At 34.9% G+C, this 23,890-nt stretch overlaps 1 protein-coding gene across 3 annotated transcripts in view; it reads right to left on the reverse strand.

Annotated features, from left to right (window-relative positions):
* LOC125660706 (tyrosine-protein kinase Fer-like) overlaps positions 1-23,890 on the reverse strand; it is a 39,441-nt gene that overhangs the window by 4,802 nt on the left and 10,749 nt on the right. For 2 of the 3 annotated variants that reach the window (XM_056147182.1, XM_056147181.1), the window contains exons 5-16: positions 22,531-22,723; positions 21,587-21,730; positions 20,534-20,656; positions 14,634-14,756; positions 11,748-11,934; positions 9,590-9,769; positions 8,406-8,615; positions 5,679-5,855; positions 4,115-4,328; positions 2,048-2,171; positions 960-1,111; positions 739-861 (exon numbers count right to left, since the gene is read on the reverse strand). In XM_056147182.1, coding sequence (XP_056003157.1) covers positions 739-861; positions 960-1,111; positions 2,048-2,171; positions 4,115-4,328; positions 5,679-5,855; positions 8,406-8,615; positions 9,590-9,769; positions 11,748-11,934; positions 14,634-14,756; positions 20,534-20,656; positions 21,587-21,730; positions 22,531-22,723 — 1,950 coding nt within the window. Of the gene's footprint in view, positions 1-738; positions 862-959; positions 1,112-2,047; positions 2,380-4,114; positions 4,329-5,678; positions 5,856-8,405; positions 8,616-9,589; positions 9,770-11,747; positions 11,935-14,633; positions 14,757-20,533; positions 20,657-21,586; positions 21,731-22,530; positions 22,724-23,890 lie in introns of those variants that run through there. The other variant, XM_056147183.1, reaches the window with a different exon arrangement.

Raw genomic sequence — 23,890 nt, forward strand, 5'->3', positions numbered from 1 at the left:
GGACGAAAGGTTTCATTGATTTCAAATTCTGCATTTCAGACTCTTTCAGCACTTTTTTTACATCAGAAACATTGTGATAAAGAGAGAAAGAGAGAAGGGATGCAGTTTTACTAAATGATTTATTTGAAAATGTTACCAATTTTAAGTGAAAAAATGGGGGCAAAAATAAAGATGAAACCTAGTATACAGCTATAGATATGTTACTCAAGCTCATATCGAATTTTTTGATAATAACCATGATTCATACAGGATCACTTTTTTATATATAAAAATTACCTTAATGGTCTGATTTAGATAAAACTGTCACCATATACATGTAACACAAAAATGCCAGCAGTTCCTTTACTCAAATTAAAAATGCCAGCAGTTTCTTTACTCAAATTAAAAATGCCAGCAGTTTCTTTACTCAAATTAAAAATGCCAGCAGTTCCTTTACTCAAATTAAAAATTTTTAATATTATCAATAAAATTACTGCAGAGATATGATAAAAAGTAGTCAGTTTCAACATGTTCTTAGTACATGTATTTATTTCTTGATTATTTAATCCTAAACTTGTAACAGTACCATACATAGCTCATTGAACTGTGCTAAATTGTATTTATCAATCTTACATACATGTATCTTTAAAAACGTTTGGTACCTCTGTGCTAAATCTACATTTACACTCTCTTCCAGTAACTCTGAAACAGGAATTGATTATACACAGAGTATTATAAAACATGTGCCGGTGTATCTACCTCGGTCTATCTGTTCCCGGGCCTGGTTATTGGTCATCCCAGAATAAGGTGTCACACCACTGGAGAAGATTTCCCACATCAAGATCCCAAAGCTCCACACATCACACAGCGACGTGTACTTTCCTGTAACAAAGGTCACATGTCAGTCATGTGATTCTATGTAGAAATTATAAACAAGGCCTACCAATGTAGCATTCCAGTGGTGTTCCAGTTTTACATACCGTACAGCAGGGCCTCGGGAGCTGTCCACTTGATTGGGATCTGTTTCAGACCATCCGACACAGTGTATTCCTCCTCCTCCCGGGACATACCAAAGTCGGAGATCTTCACCACCGACTTGTCACCCACCAGGCAGTTTCTGGCAGCCAGATCCCTGTATACAGTAAATTACACACGTAATGCGGTATTTTTCTCATGCTTTTTCTCAAAATAAATCTGCATATTCTCTTTATGTCTTTCATGACAAATTTGAACAAAATTTAAAAATAGAAATAATTCCAATACGTTAATATCAGAACGTTTAGCAGTGAATAAAACTAGACACAGAGCCCAGGGCGCAATGTGGCCACATCCATGACCCTGGTCCTCTACCTGTCCACAAAGACCTTGACCTTTCATTTTACCAAATATGAAGTCTTTGACTTGAATAGTTCTACAGTTAAAGTGTTACAAAAAAAGACACTCTGATACAAAATATATTACCCCCGCCCCCAAATCTTTGATCTCGAAGGCATAAATCAGTCTGTGTATGTTATAATACTGTGACTTTTATACATAAATCAGTCTGTGTATGTTATAATACTGTGACTTTTATACATAAATCAGTCTGTGTATGTTATAATACTGTGACTTTTATACATTTATCTTCACTATGCTACTACATATTTACACCCGGACTACTAAATTTAGTGCAGTTTATTTTGTTCTTACTTATGGATGCAGTTTTATCTGTAGATATAGTTTTTAACTGTGAATGCAGTTTTTACCTGAAGGTATAGTTTCTAACTGTGGATGGAGATCTTACCTGTGAATGCAGTTTTTACCTGTGGATGCAATTTATACCTGTGAATGCAGTTTTTACCTGTGAATGCAGTTTTTACCTGTGGATGCAATTTATACTTGTGAATGCAGTTTTTACCTGTGGATGCAGTTTTTACCTGTGAATGCAGTTTTTACCTGTGGATGCAATTTATACCTGTGAATGCAGTTTTTACCTGTGGATGCAGTTTTTACCTGTGAATGCAGTTTTTACCTGTGGATGCAATTTATACCTGTGGATGCAGTTTTTACCTGTGAATGCTGCTCTTACCTGTGAATGCAGTTCTTACTCTCCAGGTAAGCCATTCCATTCGCTGCATCCTCACACATCTTTGTCAGTTGTTTCTTGGACAAGGTCTTTCCCTGCTTCCTCAAATAATTCAATAGGGCCCCTCCTACAACCAAGAAATTACTTTGTTTATTCACAATGATTCAATAGGGCCCCTCCTACAACCAAGAAATTACTTTGTTTATTCACAATAATTCAATAGGGCCCCTCCTACAACCAAGAAATTACTTTGTTTATTCACAATAATTCAATAGGGCCCCTCCTACAACCAAGAAATTACTTTGTTTATTCACAATAATTCAATAGGGCCCCTCCTACAACCAAGAAATTACTTTGTTTATTCACAATGATTTACACAGGGAAAGTTATAGTACACGTACCCATTTTATGTTACTATATGTTATATTCTGCTGCAATATCTCATATTGTGTGACGGTATGTTATAATACGTTACTGTTATGGCACATTACATTCAGTTACAGTATGTTACATTCTGTTACGATGTGTTACTACATTCTGCTACCATGTTCCATTTCGTTACGTTGTGTTACATTCTGTTACGATGTGGTACATTCTGTTATGGTATGTTACATTCTGTTACGGCAAGTTACATTCTGTTACAGTTTGTTACATTCTGTTATGGTAAGTTATATTCTGTTACATTACATTCTGTTACATATGTTACTATGTTCTGTTACTATATGTTACATTCTGTTACAATGTTACATTATGTTATGTTATGTTACATTTGTTATGATGTGTTACATTCTGTTAGGATGTTACATTCTGTTACGATGTGTTACATTCTGTTACGGTGTGTTACATTCTGTTATAGTGCGTTACATTCTGTTATGATGCATTCTGTCACATTCTGTTATGGTATGTTACATTCTGTTATGGTATGTTACATTCTGTTATGGTGCGTTACATTCTGTTATGTTGCATTCTGTCACATTCTGTTACGGTATGTTACATTCTGTTATGATGTGTTACATTCTGTTATGGTGTGTAATATTCTGTTACGTTCTCTGTTATGTTACATTCTGTTATGGTATGTTACATTCTGTTGCGGTATGTTACATTCTGTTATGGTGTGTTACATTCTGTTATGTTACATTCTGTTATGGTATGTTACTATAGGATTAAACATTCTTTTTGAAGAATTTATCGATGTGTAAACTCCGGACATTTTACTCACAAACTGAATAAAAGTGCGAAGCAATTTTATGTCAAGTTTGAGAGTTAAATGTCCGGAGTTTACATATCAATAAATTCTTCAAAAAGAATGTTTGATTCTTATAATTCCAATGCATTCACTCCATTAACAATTGCAAAAATTTTAATAGTTTCCCCGCACTATGTTATTTGTTTTCAGGCGTGTATGAATACATCACATTTTTGGATTTATTGATGTATAAACTCTTGTTCAGCTTTATTTTTGTCCAATCAAAACAATTGTAATAAATAACATTGGAATTATATTCTATTACGGTAATTTTCATTCTGTTATGGTATGTTACATTCTGTTACGGTGTGTTACATTCTGTTATGGTGTGTTACATTCTGTTACGGTGTGTTACATTCTGTTATGGTGTGTTACATTCTGTTACCACATTACATTCCATTAGGTTATATCATTTTGGAATGTCTCTTCTCTTCCAGAGGGAATATTTTTCCCAAATTCATATTTTTTTTTTTTTTGCCATACAAGTACACTCTATTTTCTTATTTAGTGAATCACAAGCATTCGTAAGTCACTCATCAGTATCCATGTCTAAATCATAATAACAATCTGTGTACTTTTACAGATTTGTGGAATACATAAGGATCCGTAAGAAAAATCCGTGAATGTGAAGGTACCATAACCAGAGCAGACAAATGACAAGTCACACGAGATATTAACCTTGCCACCACAAATTAAAACTGGAACCATCCCAAGTCTAACATTAAACGATAATCAAACCGTGTCACCACAAATTAAAACTGGAACCATCCCAATACAAGTCTAACATTCTTCAACTTATGTAAGGCAAGCAATCGAACACTTACCAGCCACATACTCCATCACGATCATCACGGGTTGTCGCTGGGCCGCTATGCCGATAAATCGTACTATGTTTGGATGGTCGTACTGTTTCAGGATGCGGCCCTCCTGTAGAAATTTCTTCCTCTGATCCTCAGACAGTGTGTCTCTACAAGTCTTCACAGCTACCACCATTGTCTTAGGTTTGTACACTCCCTTATACACCTCTCCAAAGTTACCCTGTCATAGTGGAACAATATAACCATGATATCGACTGTTGATACAATATGAATATGAAATTGACTGTTAATACAATATAAACATGATATCGACTGTTGATATACATGTATAAACATGATATCAACTGCTAATACAATATAAACATGATATCAACTGTTAATACAATATAAACATGATATTGACTGTTGATACAATAAAAACATGATATCGACTGTTGATACAATATAAACATGATATCGACTGTTGATATAATATAAACATTATATCGACTGTTGATATAATATAAACATTATATCGACTGTTGATACAATATAAACATGATATCGACTGTTGATACAATAATTATAAACATTATATCGACTGTTGATACAATATAACCATGATATCGACTGTTGATACAATATGAAATCGACGGTTAATATAAACATGATATCGACTGTTAATTCTTTGTATTACATGGAAACCTATCTACAGTGTAAATGCAGTGTATATGAAATGATCCCCCAGTGTGAAATCATGATTATTTACCACAGCAACACATTGCCATCTACAGCCCTTTAAATCTCTCATATTATCTGAAAATTGACCTTTGACCTTATACCTTTAGGTCTAGGTGGAAATATGCACAAGCTATTATACAGATTGATAATACTCAAGTTACATATATCAAATATTTAACATCATAACATAATCTGGACCTTAATCCTCGAAACTTCAAAATCTAAAAGTGCTTCTTTCTGTCCATGAAAAACTTGATTATCATAAATGATGCAACTAATGGGAAAAGCCTGAGAGTTGGACAACGTGATCACAACCCTCTTTCATCTCCGACATCAGGTCCAAATTCAAAGTAGCAAATATAGTGGTGAGACATATGAAAAACTACCGCTAATTACAAATCTTGATTTAAATACAATCTTGGAAATATTTCTCTAATTAGGGGCAAGATCAAAAGTTTAATGTCTGACAAAATATTAAATTCACATAATTTTCATTAAGACCCAACCCCCCCCCCCCCCCCCTCCCAAACTACATATGATGAATGTTGAACCTTATTGATTAACAAGTAAAAGCATATGATTATAAATAACACTCTGTATACCTTTTCTACTGTTTATTCACAAATGAAAGTGCACATTGAAACTATTACATGTTCATTAAAATGTAATGTTATGTGATTGTTAACAGTCGCTTTTCTTTTTTCTTTTTCGCCTTAAGTGTAATCGATGTTGGATGACAAGAAACTTACGGGAGATTTTATTTCCTTCCCCCTAACTATCTGAATTTAGACTTTTATCCCACATCGGTCTTTTGATCTTGTCCCTTTCAGATCTTGACTGACATACATACATTTCCTATTTTCATTTCCAGGGCGATGTCATCGTTCCTGAGCTGCCATTGCTCTCTGAGGATCGGTGTTTTCAGGATTGTTTGTGACTTTGTTGTGACAGGTTCCCCGGACAAATGCTGATAGTTCACTAATTCTGATATTGTAGGAAAAGCTCGTCCCTCAAATCGCCAGCCGTTCTGTAAACACAGAACAAGATCCCCATTATAACTAGTCCTCTTAAGGTAGGTCCCTAGTCCTGGACCTACTTGTGATTTCTCAAAAATTTGAGTTTAAATACTTAGATTGTTCATTTGAGGGTATGATAACAAAAAAATGGGGGGTTGTCAGTATAATGAGTAAACTATGGTATTTTTATTACGTGTACCCCCATTTATCAAACGGCAATATCAGAATTCATTGAAGAAGTCCATAAATAATTAAAAGTGACATTTTAACACAGTTTCATGTTTTTTAATAATGGTGGTACAAAACTGAACTCAATACAGGCCCTCGGCAGTCAAAAATACGGCACTGCAACACCACTAATATGAATATTTTAAAAATTTGACTTGTGATTTTTCATTCAAACTCACATATTATTTTCATATATGAATGCTTGTTAAAATACATTTTAAAAATCTGCCCTTTCTCAGCATAACATTTTCACAGCGTCTCAATCTATATTTACATTTTTTGTCCAAAATAGCCATTTTGAAGATGATTTTCACATAATAGAAGATAACAAATATATAACAAGATAACAAATATATAACAAGTGCAGAATTGTTTTATTTAATTCCACAAGTGCATTATTGCATATCATGAATTTTTTTTAATTTACAGATAATTTTAACATGTAATACCCCTGTATATCAATTAAACAAATATGTACCTCTGGTTTTATGTGTGAATTAGATGACAAAAAATGGAAAGAAGATTGGAGCCATAGTCTACTCAAATATAAGTGATTGAGTGTTATTGTATTCATTTTACTAAATTAAAAAACATCCAGGTAAATGTATAAATACTTTTGATAATAATAGTACGTGAACCAATACCGGAGTTCGATCCGGACATGACGTCACGCTACTGGACCCCTACTTTAATCATGATGATTGTTCCCTTCATCACAAGATAGATTTGCATGTGCAAAACAATGCACCTATATTAGAGTGCTCCATATAATGGTGAAGAGGTTATGGAGTTACAGACGGATTGACAGACAGAGGTGTGACCCCTGACATGAAGTTTGTTTTGTACAATGCAATGACACAAAAATCAGTCTGCAATCTTAGTACAAATCCAGTATAAATAAAACTTCAACATATCTATACGAAGTATATACATTTTCTCATATCATAATGTACCGTCATTACAATTTCCTTTATATAACACTACAGCACATTGTACGTATTTAACGTACTTAATGCCCTGAACACTGCAGTGAATTATCAGGGTCTGACATTTACATTTTTGAACACTATAGACCAATCGGGCTAATTCAAATGATTTTTACTAGACCTGACCTTATATCCACTAGCCCTGACCAACTGAATAGTTTCTCCATATTTAAATACTTCAAATGACAAACGTTAAGATTGAACTAAAACATATTTAATTGTCTTGTCATTCAATTTGATGCTTTTATCTTCAAACACATTTTCTGTTTCTTGAAATTCTACCCAGCATGGAAATTCTTTAGTCCAATTAGAATAAAATGACCTCAGCTGTTTTTTTCTTTCTCAAATTTCTATTTCATAACCTCTGCTTTGTTTCTTCCCAAACTATTCCTTTTTTTTCTCTTGGGGCATCTTTCCTTCAGGATGAGAAGTTGTATTTGAAAAGAGAGACATTTCCGCACATATGTATGACAACACCAAAAAATGGCTGTTTACAACATAATTCATTAATTTGACAAACACTTTCTGATATTAAATTCAAATAAACTGTGTTTTTTAAATTGAAAATGAATCAAATTTATATCTATTTATCCGAAACATAACTTTACACACATTAACATCAAGTAGATGTCGTAAAACATCACTTCTGACCACGACTTATTTATTAGAACTAAATATAGTGATTATGTCATCACAAGGTTCAAAATTGCTCGCAAACTCCTTACAGTTATTTTTTTTTTTGTTAGAACAAAATATCTTACAGTTTAAAGTAAAGTTCCTTGTTTATTTTTTCAACATGACCAGTCGGATTAGTAAATCGCCATTTTAGCCGACCGGACCTTTCACTTAGTTGACTCGGTCAGTTGGACGTGCCTTAGTGTCAAACCCTGATTATACACCACTCTTACAACATGTATTTTTGGACAAGAATATCATTAATGTCACTTAAAATAAATGTCACATTTACATCAATAGCATGCCAATCTTTCCTTATTTTACCACTTTCATGAGAAGTAAAATGAAGCCACTCTTCTTTGTTTATTTTACTCCATTTCTTGATAACAATTACTTAATAAAGAAATAACAATTTCTTTGCAAAACATTATGCTCCTGACTGTGGCCCACTCCTACTGTTGGAGATGTGACCTCTGATCTTCAATTATAACCTTGATTTATCATATTCCCTTCACACCACTGCCCTTCAGTTCAAAACATACATGTATGACCCTGGTTAGAGAAACAGACAGACCAAAAACCAATATACCCAATTATCAACCTAAAGGCAATGCTAGCCAAAATTGTAACTAAATCAAAATCCTCCTCCCCCCCCCCCCCCCTTATACTTACATCAGCATACTGTATGATAAAGTGTCGGTATCCCTGCCAGTATGCAGACAGCACATACTGGGGTTCGTTTGTCTTCCTGTTTTTACTCTCTCTGACCAGGAAGTCGCCGTCCTTCGTCAGCAGTCGCTGGACTTCCTCCCGCGGCAGAACACCATGGAACCAGTCCTGCTCCTCCACCGGAATCTCAGGACCTGACGAGTTTGAGGCCAACTGATCGAAGAATTAGAAATTTAAGTAGGTCATGCTTAATTATTGGGAAGTGCTATTTATTCCACTTTGAGAAATATAACAATAATGTTACTGGATATAATGAAGTTTGATGATAACGAGCTCTTTATACCCCTGTCCCCGTTCACTGTGTTTTACTGAATAAAACCACTTTTGAGATCTACCCTTTTAAGCTGAGGATTATTATTGATCCTCAAACTGACAAATTGTTAGCAGTCTTTGTTTTACTACGTGTACCCCCCCCCCACCTCCCTGTTTTTACTGGGGACCAAACTGTGAAGTTGTTCCAAGTTTTAAGAACTTGTGCTCATTCCTTTTGTTATAAGATTTAGACAACAAAATATGGTGAAATCAAATCAAATCAAACTGCACAGTGACTTAACCAAGGTAGTTATCAAAAGCAGAAATAAAAATTATGGAAATACATTTCAACACAAAATCATGATAACAGAGCACCTCAAAGGAAAGTACCCCCCCCCCCCCCCCCACAACTGGACTTATTGAATCTACACGACATCGAACTCAACACGTCAGTGTCGCAGTCCATCCCTCACACATGTACAAATCTTCCTGATTCTACATCCCCTTCAGCACCATTACCAGGGAGTAATAAGTAGAAATCAAACCATGATACAATACCCCCCCCCCCCCCCCCACTCCCTGTGATATAAGCATGATACAGTGCCCCACACTCCCTGTGATATAAGCATGATACAGTCCCCCCCCCCCCCCCCCCCCATTTTTTGAGATATAAGCATTTCTGGATCCTTCCCTTGGTGACCTCATATTCCAGTGAGAACATGGGCCGAGGAACACCCCATCATACACATTTCTAGATCCACCCCTCTATTACCTAGTAGTCCAGTGAGAACATGGGCTGAGGACCAGTGGTCCTATAGACAAATTGTATACCCCACTCCCTGTTATGCATATTTCTAGATCCAACCCTCGATTACCTGGTAATCTTGCGATACAGGGGACTGGGGACCGTTGGACTTGCTGTTCTTGTCCTGGTCCTCATAACTGTCCCGATGGCTTTCTTCATTCTCTGGCACCGACTTCCGCTGCAGGGCCTTACCAATGGTATGAGTCAAGTTCTTGATTCCCTTTAACCCTTTAGGACCAAACATGCTACCCTGAAATTCAGATCAAAAATTCATACGAGTGGTCGATTTTCTAGTTCTTCATGACTGGTGCATTTGTTACACCTGCACATAACTCATTATATAAAATGCTGTGAAACAGGAAAATTTTGCTTGGATTTATTTCTTGGAATTAAAATTTTGCACTTTTGCACTAAGAAAAGACAAGGCAAGTGACTCAATTTTCAAGAAAACATTTTCCCCAAAATTCAATAGAATTACAATATTGCTACCTGTGTATAAAAATATATACAGATACAGCATTAATACGCTTATTCATAATATCATATTTATCTAAAAATAAAAGTTTTCTCACAAAATGTGACTATATTGAATAAATACAGTATCATCGTGTAGATTGTTAACATTACGAGGGATATAAAAGTGGTATAATTCTGTTTACATTATTAGGGATATAAAAGTGGTATAATTCTGTTTACATTATCAAGGATATAAAAGTGGTATAATTCTGTTTACATTATTAGGGATATAAAAGTGGTATAATTCTGTTTACATTATCAGGGATATAAAAGTGGTATAATTCTGTTTACTTTATTAGGGACATAAAAGTGGTATAATTATGTTTACATTATTAGGGATATAAAAGTGGTATAATTCTGTTTACATTATCAGGGATATAAAAGGAGTATAATTCTGTTTACATTATCAGGGACATAAAAGTGATATAATTCTGTTTACATTATCTGGGATATAAAAGTGGTATAATTCTGTCCATCAGGGATATAAAAGTGGTATAATTCTGTTTACATTATTAGGGATATAAAAGTGGTATAATTCTGTTTACATTATTAGGGATATAAAAGAGGTATAATTCTGTTTACATTATTAGGGATATAAAAGTGGTATAATTCTGTTTACATTATCAGGGATATAAAAGTGGTATAATTCTGTTTACTTTATTAGGGACATAAAAGTGGTATAATTATGTTTACATTATTAGGGATATAAAAGTGGTATAATTCTGTTTACATTATCAGGGATATAAAAGGAGTATAATTCTGTTTACATTATCAGGGACATAAAAGTGATATAATTCTGTTTACATTATCTGGGATATAAAAGTGGTATAATTCTGTCCATCAGGGATATAAAAGTGGTATAATTCTGTTTACATTATTAGGGATATAAAAGTGGTATAATTATGTTTACATTATTAGGGATATAAAAGGGGTATAATTCTGTTTACATTATTAGGGATATAAAAGTGGTATAATTCTGTTTACATTATTAGGGATATAAAAGTGGTATAATTCTGTTTACATTATTAGGGATATAAAAGAGGTATAATTCTGTTTACATTATTAGGGATATAAAAGTGGTATAATTCTGTTTACATTATCAGGGATATAAAAGTGGTATAATTCTGTTTACTTTATTAGGGACATAAAAGTGGTATAATTATGTTTACATTATTAGGGATATAAAAGTGGTATAATTCTGTTTACATTATCAGGGATATAAAAGGGGTATAATTCTGTTTACATTATCAGGGACATAAAAGTGATATAATTCTGTTTACATTATCTGGGATATAAAAGTGGTATAATTCTGTCCATCAGGGATATAAAAGTGGTATAATTCTGTTTACATTATTAGGGATATAAAAGTGGTATAATTATGTTTACATTATTAGGGATATAAAAGGGGTTTAATTCTGTCCATCAGGGATATAAAAGTGGTATAATTCTGTTTACATTATTAGGGATATAAAAGGGTTATAATTCTGTTTACATTATTAGGGATATAAAATGGGTATAATTCTGTCCATCAGGGATATAAAAGTGGTATAATTCTGTTTACATTATTAGGGATATAAAAGTGGTATAATTTTGTTTACATTATTAGGGATATAAATTGAAGTGGTGTAATTCTACCTAATCTGCTTGAATTGCCTCTATACCCCTCATAAAATGAACAACCTACAAATTCCTTTCTTGACTACGGTTCTTACAGTTCCTGATCCCGTATCATCTAGTGGAATTTCCACCGAGAACTCCAGCGCTGATGGGATGTTATCCCCCGTCGTTTCAATCAAGTCCAACACCTCCTTCAGTAGAACTTCCTGCGTGGCAAGTTTGGACTCGGTGTCTGCGACATCACAGCGAAGTTTTTCCAATTCCTGCCGTTTCTGATGGTACCTAAAAATAAAGTAGGTACGAATTACGACATCCACTATGACAGCAGTACAGCCAAGCTCGGACATTAAGGAGGTATGCTACACCAGAGAAATTTGATGTGGATGGAAAGTGAAGGATATGTGGAACAATATTTTGAAATAGAAAACTTTCAAATTTACTTGATTTTAGTCAAAAATTGCAGTTTTAGTAGAAAGCAATCTGAATTTTTTTTTTTAAATCTCTACTGAACTCGAACCCACAATCTACAGTTCAGCAATCGACATGCTAACCTACTGAGCTACTCGGCTAGGCAATGATATTATATTGATATAATGAATACAAAAATATTGCTGATATTTATATTTTCATCCATTTTTGAAAGAAAATCAGCCATTATGACGATGTAGAGTACATCCTTATCAAAAGTAATGAGTTTTATCGAGGCCCTGAACTTTGACCTAGTGACCTCAAAATGCAATAGGATCTTCCTCGTACCATAACCTACCATTGTAAATATAGCCTGCGCAACAAAGATAAATGGCGTTGCTCATTATTTTGTTAGGATTGCTGATGTACAAAATATTGATTTAACTAATGACTTGATCTCTAACAAATTTAAACATACACACATAATATAAAATTCTATACATATTAAAATCATTTTGTAACAATTTCATAAATAGCATATTTAACCATTGATGGATTTAATTATACTGTACATGTATTTTTGAAAAATAAAGTGAAACACCATACTTCCAACCTTGGCCAAATCCTACTGTGCCAAAATGAACTTTGACCTTGAACTTTCACCTATAAACACTTTGAGTAAACTTTAAGAAACCAAGAGTTCCGAGAGATCAAAGGTTGAATCAAAATGGGAAATCAAGGGTCTGATCGTACTGGTTCAGATTGTATATTAATTCTAAGTATACAGTGTATATTGACAACATCCTGGGAGTTTTGTCATTTTTCTTTTCATTCACATTTTTTAATTGGGTAATGAACTTGATTTCACAAACACAAAACTTTAATCTTGCATAAATCGAAAGACATTTTTGTGTCCTTCACCAGATTGCTCAGTATTGCTATTCAGAACTTGAAAGAGAAGTGCCGTGCAGTAATTGCCGTATTGGAATTGTGAATAAACCTGGCAACGAAAATTCGTTAGCATGTCTCTTAAATTACAGGGTAAATTATTTCCCCAAAATTACTGTCTCGTCAAGTCCAAACAAAATTTTCAAAATTATACGGCATCATACAGCTATCCAGTCATTGTTAAAATCATGCCATTAATTAATTATCTATCTCTAAAATTGTGCCATTTATCAATTATCTATCTCTAAAATCATGCCATTAATTAATTATCTATCTCTAAAATTGTGCCATTAATTAATTATCTATCCCCAAAATAATTTTCTATCCCTAAAATCGTGCCATTAATTAGTTATCTATCCCTAAAATCGTGCCATTAATTAATTATCTATCTCTAAAATCGTGCCATTAATTAATTATCTATCCCCCAAAATGAAGCGCAGGTGAAGGGTTCAAACTCGGAGTGTGGAGTCACCGATGTAAACATCTGATTATTAATAACACAGCCACCACAGACCTTCACTGTTATCTAGGTAACCAGTCAGAAACAAGAATACACTTGACTGATGGTGTGTATCCACTATCACTACCACTGGTTCCAGATATCAAGAGAGAAAAACAATGAACTATGTTTTATGGAACCCAAATTTCACCTTGAAAGATCAAGAGATCAGAATTTCGAGAGATCATCTGTCCAGTAAGTGTCCTTCGATACATAGAACATATACAGGTAACTCTCGAATTATCGCCACTCAATTCATCGCCATTTTCGTTATAACGCCGCATTTTTCTAGGAACATTTTTCCTGTTACTTAAAACTCTTGTTAAAATGCCAAATTCGTTATCGCCATTTGCCGCAGTGTTTTCATTACAAAAGTCTATTTCAACGTGTTAATTATCTCGATAAACCGCCATGGGTGCATGTGGTCAGTGAAGCAGTAAATTGGTCATTATCAATCTCGGGCGTACACCTGGACAGAAGGATCCCAGTAATTGTCGTATTGAATAAACAAGAACAATACTCGAGATGAACAATACTCAAGTTGTTTATACTGTACATCAAAGAAACACATTTCAATTTAGCTATGGCTTCGCCACGAAAGAGGGTCCTGTTAAATTTCGATGAGAGAAAGCAAATCATTACGTACCAAGGACATCATCAAAAATGTACCCATCAGAATATTGCAAATCATTTTTCTGTTTTATGGGAAAAGGCTATATCAAAAGAAGGACAGTGGGCGACATCTTAGCAGCAAAGGATCGCTCACTTACATAAGTATTGTAAATAGAGGAAAGATAACTCTTACATATAAAAGAACAGTAACTCTATTTCTTCAAGATGGCAGTGATTCAATTCATCGCCAAATTCGTTATAATGCCATAATTTCATAAGAACAAAAGGTGGCGGTTTATCGAGAGTTGACTGTAATTGGGAATAAGATTTCAATGCGAGAGTTAAAGAACTGAAGTACAAGCCATTGAGAGACATCACCTGTATCTGCAATCTCACTTCACCAAACATGAATCTTATTACTATCAAGGTTAAAATTCCTGCATACAAAAAAAAAATTGGTTCCATTTTTTTAATCTTGGGGGATAAATAAATTAAAATTGGTATCCAGACTTACTCTCCAGACTGCCATTGTTGACTGCCAATCACTTTAAGCTCCTCCTCCTGTCGACTGAGCGAGCCCTGTTGATTGTGCAATAGAAGGTCCAAGCGATTCTTTTCATCCTCAAGTTCTTTTTTCCTACAAAATCGTCAAATCTTCAATTTCATTTGTAAATTTCCTGCAACACATGGAGTACAACTGTATCTATCAGCTGTTCTATTTATACTCTACATCTTCAAATCAACTGGTAACCAAACTGTTAGCCCATCCCCATATCATCAACATTATTCATAAGAAATTAACGAGAAATGTACGAGTGTTACTAACGGGCAACCCAGGATTTAGTATTATAAGACTCTCTTATGAGTTGCCATGAAATATTAAGGTGATTCCACCCGAGGGTTGCAAAAAAGCTGTGAAACCCCGAGGCTTTGCCAAGGGTTTTACCGCTTTTTTGCAACCCCGAGGGTGGAATCACCTTAATATTTCATGACAACTCATAAGAGAGTATTTTTCTCTCATATTTCTAGAGTTTTCCATTTTCCTTGTGCCTAGCGACGCCATTTTGAGAACTTTCCAATTAATCAATTTTTCGCTGTACATTGAAATTAATTTTAAAAAATCGGTCGACGAGTAGATAAGTGAATTGTATTAGAGTTATTCCTCTTTGAATAAATCAATAACCAGGGTGATGCGTGATGTAACTCGACAGTCATCAGCGCGAAACATTTTGACAGACCTAATCAGAATATGAACCCACAACTGCACGTTTTTTTTCTTAAAGGAGCATTGATATTGATATTAATTGAGCAGCTATTTAATGACGAGTGTGTGAAGAGGAATTCCAAGTGGTTTTTGTTGGTGAATATGGGCATGGCTAGACTTTCGTTTTTCACGCGTGCAAGGACTCGAGTCTCATGGACATTGAAGGCACTTATTTCACCTGAGACACGGACAGTAGACGTTGACAGAGTGAGTGTGGAGGTTGGCCGTAGGCCTAGAAGTTATAGACCGTGTGGGCTGGGTTTCTGTGAACTGGCATAATGCACCGGATGACATAGGTGTATGATGAATTTGTGACTGTTGTTGAGTGTGCAGTAATTGTTCAAGGAATGTGTATTTTTGTGTCCGGTCACATACACCTGGAGATTATCAGGGACTTTACAATCTGTGATTTTTTGTACAAGAGCTTTGCAGACACTAGTGTTTGTCAATCGAGGCGAGGCAAGTTGCAAGCTAGTTGTGTATTGATTATGACATCACGGAATATGTAAGATAAACGTCACGTGATATGAAAGATAGAAATATCTTACATACCTTTCTTTCATAGAATATCTGTATCTTACATAACGTAGATATGAGAGAAAATAGCTTTCCTATGAATAATACCCTATCATACATGCCCCATAAATATACATATACTACGTTATAAAAAATCTCTACTGATTATTTTCTAGTATGTAATATGATAAAACCAACCATTTCACTAAAATTGACTTATTTCATCCACAGATGGGGGATCGGTGGACTACTCCCTGCAAAATCAATGCGTACTCACTGGGACTACTACCTCATTAATATTCATTAACATTTCTAACCAATCAAAATGCTCAAAAGTTCCCAAGAATCGTGAGATCTGTGACATGATAAGAGCGTTTGAGATCGCCGTTCTTCGCACGAGTACAAATTCCTGCCTATCCCGAACGCCAAGTATGCATCACGAGAACGGGTTCGAGGTGTAAGAACTCACACCACCACTGTAGTTAGTGTGGTCAAAGAACAAGACATTCGTATGCAACTTTTATTACAAATTATCGTTCATAACTGTACCATAGTCCATAACAGAACAAGCTCAAGCAATATCTAGTTCCAATAAGTGGTACTCTATCAACATCACATAACCTCCTGAAACATCTAGTTCCACTAAGTGGTACTCCATCAACATCACATAACCTCCTGCGAGGTGCCAATAATTCGAAACTTTTTAGTTACAGTACAAATCATTACACACGAGCATGCAATGGGGAGGAATGCAATAATCTAAATATATAAAAATTCTCATTGATAAATAAATTTTCAACTATATTATCCAAATTTCATAATGAAATTACAGGTAATTCTATAAAGCTTATTTGAAACCAATTGCATTACAATCAATGAAAATTCTAATACAGTGATGCCAAATGTTGTACGAAAATGGTCTGTCGCTGCTTTATTTTATCAGGTTTGATATTCTCTATAAAGGGAAGCAACTCCTATTTTAACTTTTATAATGATTACAGGATCACTGTCTCTGAGTCACTGATTTAGAAATATTACTGACTAACAATATATTTACATTTCAAATCTCCTGCTTTCACATACCGTGTAAGTGGAAATTTTAGTGAAACACAAATTTAGCGATTTTCCCGTAAAAATGGGTATACATATTTAGCTAGAGCTTATTTTAGTGACTTTATAACTCCAGGAAAGATAACTATTACCTCTGATATGAAATAAACTGTTAGCGGTATTCAATTCTAGGGATCTCATCACTCTCACTAATAATGCCAAAATTAAATCCTCACTAAAAATTCCTATATCATAGCCATTTCCTCATGATTGTGATGCAGTTGTAAATAATGCTAGCTTATATCTGTATAAATATATGAACTTCTTTCCCCAGGTACATCTACAGGTAGTTTGTAGTTGATGTTGTAATCTATAACACAATTCTACAATACTTTCATTGTCCAGGTCTATAACACAATTCTACAATCCTTTCATTGTCCAGGTCTATATAACACAATTCTACAATCCTTTCATTGTCCAGGTCTATAACACAATTCTACAATTCTTTCATCTATTGACCAGGTCTATAACACAATTCTACAATTCTTTCATCTATTGACCAGGTCTATAACACAATTCTACAATTCTTTCATTGTCCAGGTCTATAACACAATTCTACAATCCTTTCATCTATTGACCAGGTCTATAACACAATTCTACAATCCTTTCATTGTCGAGGTCTATAACACAATTCTACAATCCTTTCATCGATTGTCCAGGTCTATAACACAATTCTACAATCCTTTCATCTATTGACCAGGTCTATATAACAAAATTCTACAATCCTTTCATCTATTGACCAGGTCTATAACACAATTCTACAATCCTTTCATCTATTGACCAGGTCTATATAACACAATTCTACAATCCTTTCATCTATTGACCAGGTCTATGTAACACAATTCTACAATCCTTTCATCTATTGACCAGGTCTATAACACAATTCTACAATCCTTTCATCTATTGACCAGGTCTATATAACACAATTCTACAATCCTTTCATCTATTGACCAGGTCTATATAACACAATTCTACAATCCTTTCATTGTCCAGGTCTATAACACAATTCTACAATCCTTTCATCTATTGACCAGGTCTATAACACAATTCTACAATCCTTTCATTGTCCAGGTCTAAAAAACACAATTCTACAATCCTTTCATTGTCCAGGTCTATAACACAATTCTACAATCCTTTCATTGACCAGGTCAATAACACAATTCTACAATCCTTTCATCTATTGACCAGGTCAATAACACAATTCTACAATCCTTTCATCTATTGACCAGGTCTATAACACAATTCTACAATCCTTTCATTGTCCAGGTCAATAACACAATTCTTTCATTTATTGTCCAAGTCTATAACACAATTCTACAACCTTATCATCTATTAAAAATATCATAGTGAGGAGAAAATTGAAGATGCATGAATATTTTCTGTTCTAGTTTAATTTTCCAAATTCGAATTGATCAAATTATTATTTGACACTTTTAAAAATGTATTGTAGCAACCACTCACAACCAATCAGTTATCAAGAAAACAGGGTTATTTTTGTTTTCTTTCGGGAGATAAATACATTGTATATACAATAATGTATTCATTTTCAGTTCATCTGTAGCTCATCAAGGTTTATTGAGCCTGGTCATCTTCCTCATACACTCCTTACCCCACATGGGGGTGTCAAATATTGATCTTATTGCTTTAAGTTGAATTGGGCTTAATATGGTATTACTTTTAAGATATATAGATTAAAGCATATTTTAAAAGTTTTGATGAGTAAAGAGATGAATTTTTTTTTATAAACTCTAAAACTGTGGGGGTGTTTTATCACCAAATTCAAATTAAACAGATATTACATATTCTTGTGCCATTAATTATCATTTCAATACAAACCTTGTCCCAAAGACATAATAAATAGAAATAAATTTAATATATAAAGAGAGATAACTTTGACGGCATTGGCCAAAAACAAGTAATCAATAGTTTGTCGGGCACCGGTTGGTTGTCAAGGTACCACATGGTATTCTATTATTCAATTTTTACTTGTTTATATATGAAAATGAAGTAACTCTTGTGTTATAGATTTTTATGTAAACTTTCAGAAGGGTTTAATGAAATCATAAGTATATTTCTGATCATATAATAATTGAATGCATGCTCATTTATGTGCAAATATTTAAAGATAAAAGTAAACACTTAAGAGTGTAAAGTAATGTGAATTTATTTTTTAAATAAATAAGAGAATTTCATTATTAACTCTATATTAACACATGTACACGAGAAAGAAAAGGTAACTCATGCTGTAGTCAACACAGAAAGGAAAGATAACTCATGCTACAGCCATGTGTAAAAAAAAAAAAAAAAAAAAACAACTCTCCTCAATCTAAGTGTTTGAGTTACAAATAGCACATGAGTTTATATTTTTGTCAATCAAAATTAAAACATGAATAACTGTAGATGCTAGCAACTTGTGAACAAAACAAAATGGCGACGCCCATATGGATCACAAAATTTTCAGTGATTATCTCTATTCCTTTGCTGATTTTGTCATTTTTTTTGTATAAATGTGTTACCTTTAGAGCCTTGCTTCACGGACAGGCTGAACTTTGCTCGGTAAAAAGTTATATATATTTAATCACAAATATGTTCAATATTTTTTCAATTTATTTATTGTCAGTTACTGCTTGCATTGCTTTAAAACTTTACAGATAAATTGCTCATTGACTGATTTTGTTTGGGTTTTGTTACAACTTTTACCCAGTGTAAAAGGAAGCAATCCCCAGCTTTATCTCAATGTTCTGCATGTACGACTAAATCCACAGAAGTAAAAATATCTTAAGCATTTGTTACTATCCTCTCCAGGTCTATGTTGGAAACTTCTGCTGACAAGGATATACTTCCGGACCGGTGAGGTATATCCCCCCCCCCCCCCCCCCCCCCCTCCCCCCATTGAAGCATTTTTGTTCCTCTAATTTCTACTTCATAAATTTCTCAAATGAGTACACAAATTTTCGAACCGGCCTGCATTCAAAGGCACTACCAACCTCTCTCCATGCTGACCTCAACCAACTCCATTAGAAGATAAAGAAGCAGTGCTAGAGTTAGTCAACATTGCAGACAGTCCATCTCAACAAAGACATGTCCAGCTGTTCCTGACCAAAAACATACACAACAAAACAAAAAGTGAACCCTATACTACAGTCTGGCAACAAGTCTGCCACATCCATGTGACAAATCTGCCACATCTTCAATGCAAATCTGCCACATCTTCAATGCAAGTCTGCCACATCCTTGCAATGAACATGCCACATCCATGCCACAAGTCAGCAACATCCTTATTTCAAGTCTGTCACATCTCAATAACAAGTCTGCCACATCCACAAAAGACACAAGTTTCAATTCACTTATCTGACCCATCAGCGCTTGCCAAAACAAAACATGTAATAAAAATTTTGGTCACAGTTTGCGCCTTAATCATCTTTTAAGTTTTTGCGGAGTGAAGCAGACAGAAAACTCTTGACTTGTGTAGAAGTTTCTACGCCGTGTCTCTCCTGCCTCACAATAAAGAAACATGCACCCACCTTGTCTGTATGTCTGCTATTGTCATGTCGTTGAGTGCCAGTTTGTTGATTTCTAGAATTCCCTGGTAATCAGCCAACAGCGTACTACTGAAGTCGAATACTATGGGTTCAATCTTCTCTGAACTGCAGAACAATTGGTCAGTTTGAAATCAAAACATCACATGGCTTCATTAATCAGGTAATTTGCACTGAACATCTTAATCTATTAAATTACCACTAGATTTGCTACAAACTTTAAGAAACTACATTTCTTTGATACTAAAATTAACAAATACATGTACTGTGAAAATCAAGTTTAAATGGTTTTGTGAAACACCTTTGTCCCTCCCAACCCTATTCCTGTCATAACAAATTTAACCTTCACCTTTGAGGTTTATGACCCTCACCTTTGAGGTTTATGACCTTCACCTTTGAGGTTTATGACCTTCATCTATGAGTTTTATGGCCCTTGACTTCTCCTGGAAGTAAAGGTCAGACCTGAATGTGTCTATCTTGTAAAGTTAAAAAGTAACCAAACCAAATTCATAGTAGTGCACAGACAGACAGGTAAAAAATAATGTGCCCCGTTTTCTCTTCAATCTCGCATACATTAAAGAGGAATGGCTATGAAATCTGTCATGAATAAACACAATAGGATCTGTGTATTGGACTGGAGCATGACCTACAACAGCGTGACACCTTAATCTTCTGAGGTAACTAGACAGTAGAAGAATTCAAAAAGGGCAGACTATATTACTGATTCTATTTTTGCAGTAATGGCGTGTTTTCTTCTCATAAACTGTATGTCCGAGGAAGTGCTATTCCTCCTTAAACTAGGTAAAACGAGTGAAACAGCTACAGAATTCATAGTCTCTAGAAAATCAGTGGACTGGAAGCCTCGGTCATGTACAAGATGAATCTCAATAATCAACCAAGTCATACACCATTCCTTACCACAGCAAGCTACAGACACTTTCTACAGAATCAGTCACATTTTACTTTCATGTCTAAAAAGATTTCTTTGCACATGTACTCCCCGTATTCTGAAGAAGTTCAATGTTTTCCGGGAAATACCTAAATGTGCTGACGAAGTCCTCGCTCTCATACTCTTTTTCAGGGTTGATTTTTTCGACCACCTCTTGAGTGTCTCGGTAGATTTCACAACACGTCTCATTGGATAGATCAGTGAGCTCCTGGTATTGCAGCAGGATCTCTTTGCTACAACAGGAAACAGACAGTTGGCATCAAGGAAATAATGCGGAGTGGTGGATCTATGATTTCATACATATTCTTAAATGAAATACATATGTATAATTAAACTGCAAGCCAACCTTCACTTTTTAGTCTCTTTTTATTCAAGAACTCTTTTTGTCAAGACTTGATCGGGAGTTGCAGCTAAGATAAACTGAATTCTCGACTTTCTATCACTAAATTAACAAAACAAGAGAATTCAAGTCTCCTAAACCATCAATGTATCACACCCATAAGTGTATTTATAAGTGTATTTATAAGTGTTTGCATGAACAAATGCATCATTTCATTCTATGCTTTTTAATTGGGAAAACATATTTTCAAATTGAAAATCTGTTTTGATTGATTGATTGTATATTATTTAACATTCCTCTCGAGAACTTTTCACTCATATGGAGACGTCACCATTGCCTTTGGAGGGCTGCAAAATTTAGGCCTACTTTGCTCAGCACTTATGGCCCTCGAGCAAGAGGGATCTTTATCGTGCCACACCTGCTGTAACATGGGGCCTCGGTTTTTGCGGTCTCATCCGAAGGACTACCCCATTTAGTCGCCTCTTACGACAAGCAATACACTTCTGCAACAGCCTTCATTTCTCCAATGAATCATTATGGAGAAAACTTAGCAGTAATTATTCTATACTGTTGACTGCAAGAGTCGAACCCCCCCCCCCCCCCCCTCCCCCCCAAAAAAACCCACACAAAACTTAAAACTTGCACAATATGATGAATCAACCGCAATAAAATACCAAACCATCATCACATTACCATTGCTGTACGAGGATTTCCTGCGACGTCTGGTGATAATCGAGAAAACTTGGCAACGTCCTGGTCAGATACCCGTCCTGACACGAGCTGACCTCTCGTAGAGACAGGACGTAATCGTTGTGCACACGGTGAAGACGCGCTGCGGATTTCTGATATTTCACCTTGGCTTCTTCCACCTTTGCGAATTTTCCACCTAAAAAATTCAATCTGGATGAAACAAGAATTACAACAGAAGTTTTAAAGGACTGTTAATGTCCTTTCTCCACATCCATGCCCTGTAAAATTAAATACATTTCTGTACCATAGCCTATGTACCATTTGTATCAGACATAAACTATTTTAAACCAATAAATTGATGTTCTTTCTTTCTTTAGCATCAAATATTCGCTTAATATAGAATAAAATTATATATCTGCCAAAACACCCCCAGAGATATACGTAATATATCCATCCCATGCATTAAGATAGTAAGCGTGTCATTTCAATCGCTGTAAAACTTGTTCAATTAGCAAGGTCTCATCAGGAAAATAAATTAAATATTAAAGCCTTCTCATTTTACAATTACAAAACTATGAGGAATGTTATGACTTTTGATAAGTGACACAAAAATCAAATCTTAATCTGGTTTAACATATGAAAAGGTTATCAGCAAGGTTTAAGTTGTTTGCAATAGAAGGACAGATGGGGTCAAAGAGCAACATGGACACTTCAAAAACTAATACACCCCCCCCCTCTCCCCCGACACAGGATACACTAGAGAGTACACGAGGAAATTAATAACTTTCAAGTTTGTGGCATTGATATAAGATAAACAATAGTTGTAAAGATATAAATGCTAACATTTTATTTCAGATACAGGACATTTAATTTCAGTAAAGGACATTTAATTTAAAACAAGGACATTTAATTTCTGCACAGGACTTATATTTGTAGTCAAGAACATTTAAATTCTGCATCGGACATCTATTATTAACTTCTGCACAGGACTTATATTTGTAGTCAAGAACATTAATTTTTAAATTCTGCATCGGACATCTACATGTATTATTAACTTCTGCACAGGAGTTGGGACTGTGGATGAGATTGGACTTTTGCCAGCCAAGACTCTGTATGTCCCGGACACATAAATAAATGTAGGACAGGAAAGGGTTTAATGTGATGTGATGGTTTCCCCATTTCCAGGGGATCCGGGGGTCGACCACCATTGTCGCCTCGCCGCAACAAACCAAGTGTAGCAGGGCCCCTACTGGGCAGTCTGCACTATAAATCTTCACCATCATCATCATCAATGTGATGGTACTTCATTTGCCTCCTCTTAAAGTAATTCGTGCTGGTAGTCAATATTTCTGAGTACTCAGCA

The sequence above is a fragment of the Ostrea edulis genome, chromosome 8 (assembly GCF_947568905.1).
Source record: "Ostrea edulis chromosome 8, xbOstEdul1.1, whole genome shotgun sequence".
Classification (NCBI taxonomy): domain Eukaryota; kingdom Metazoa; phylum Mollusca; class Bivalvia; order Ostreida; family Ostreidae; genus Ostrea; species Ostrea edulis.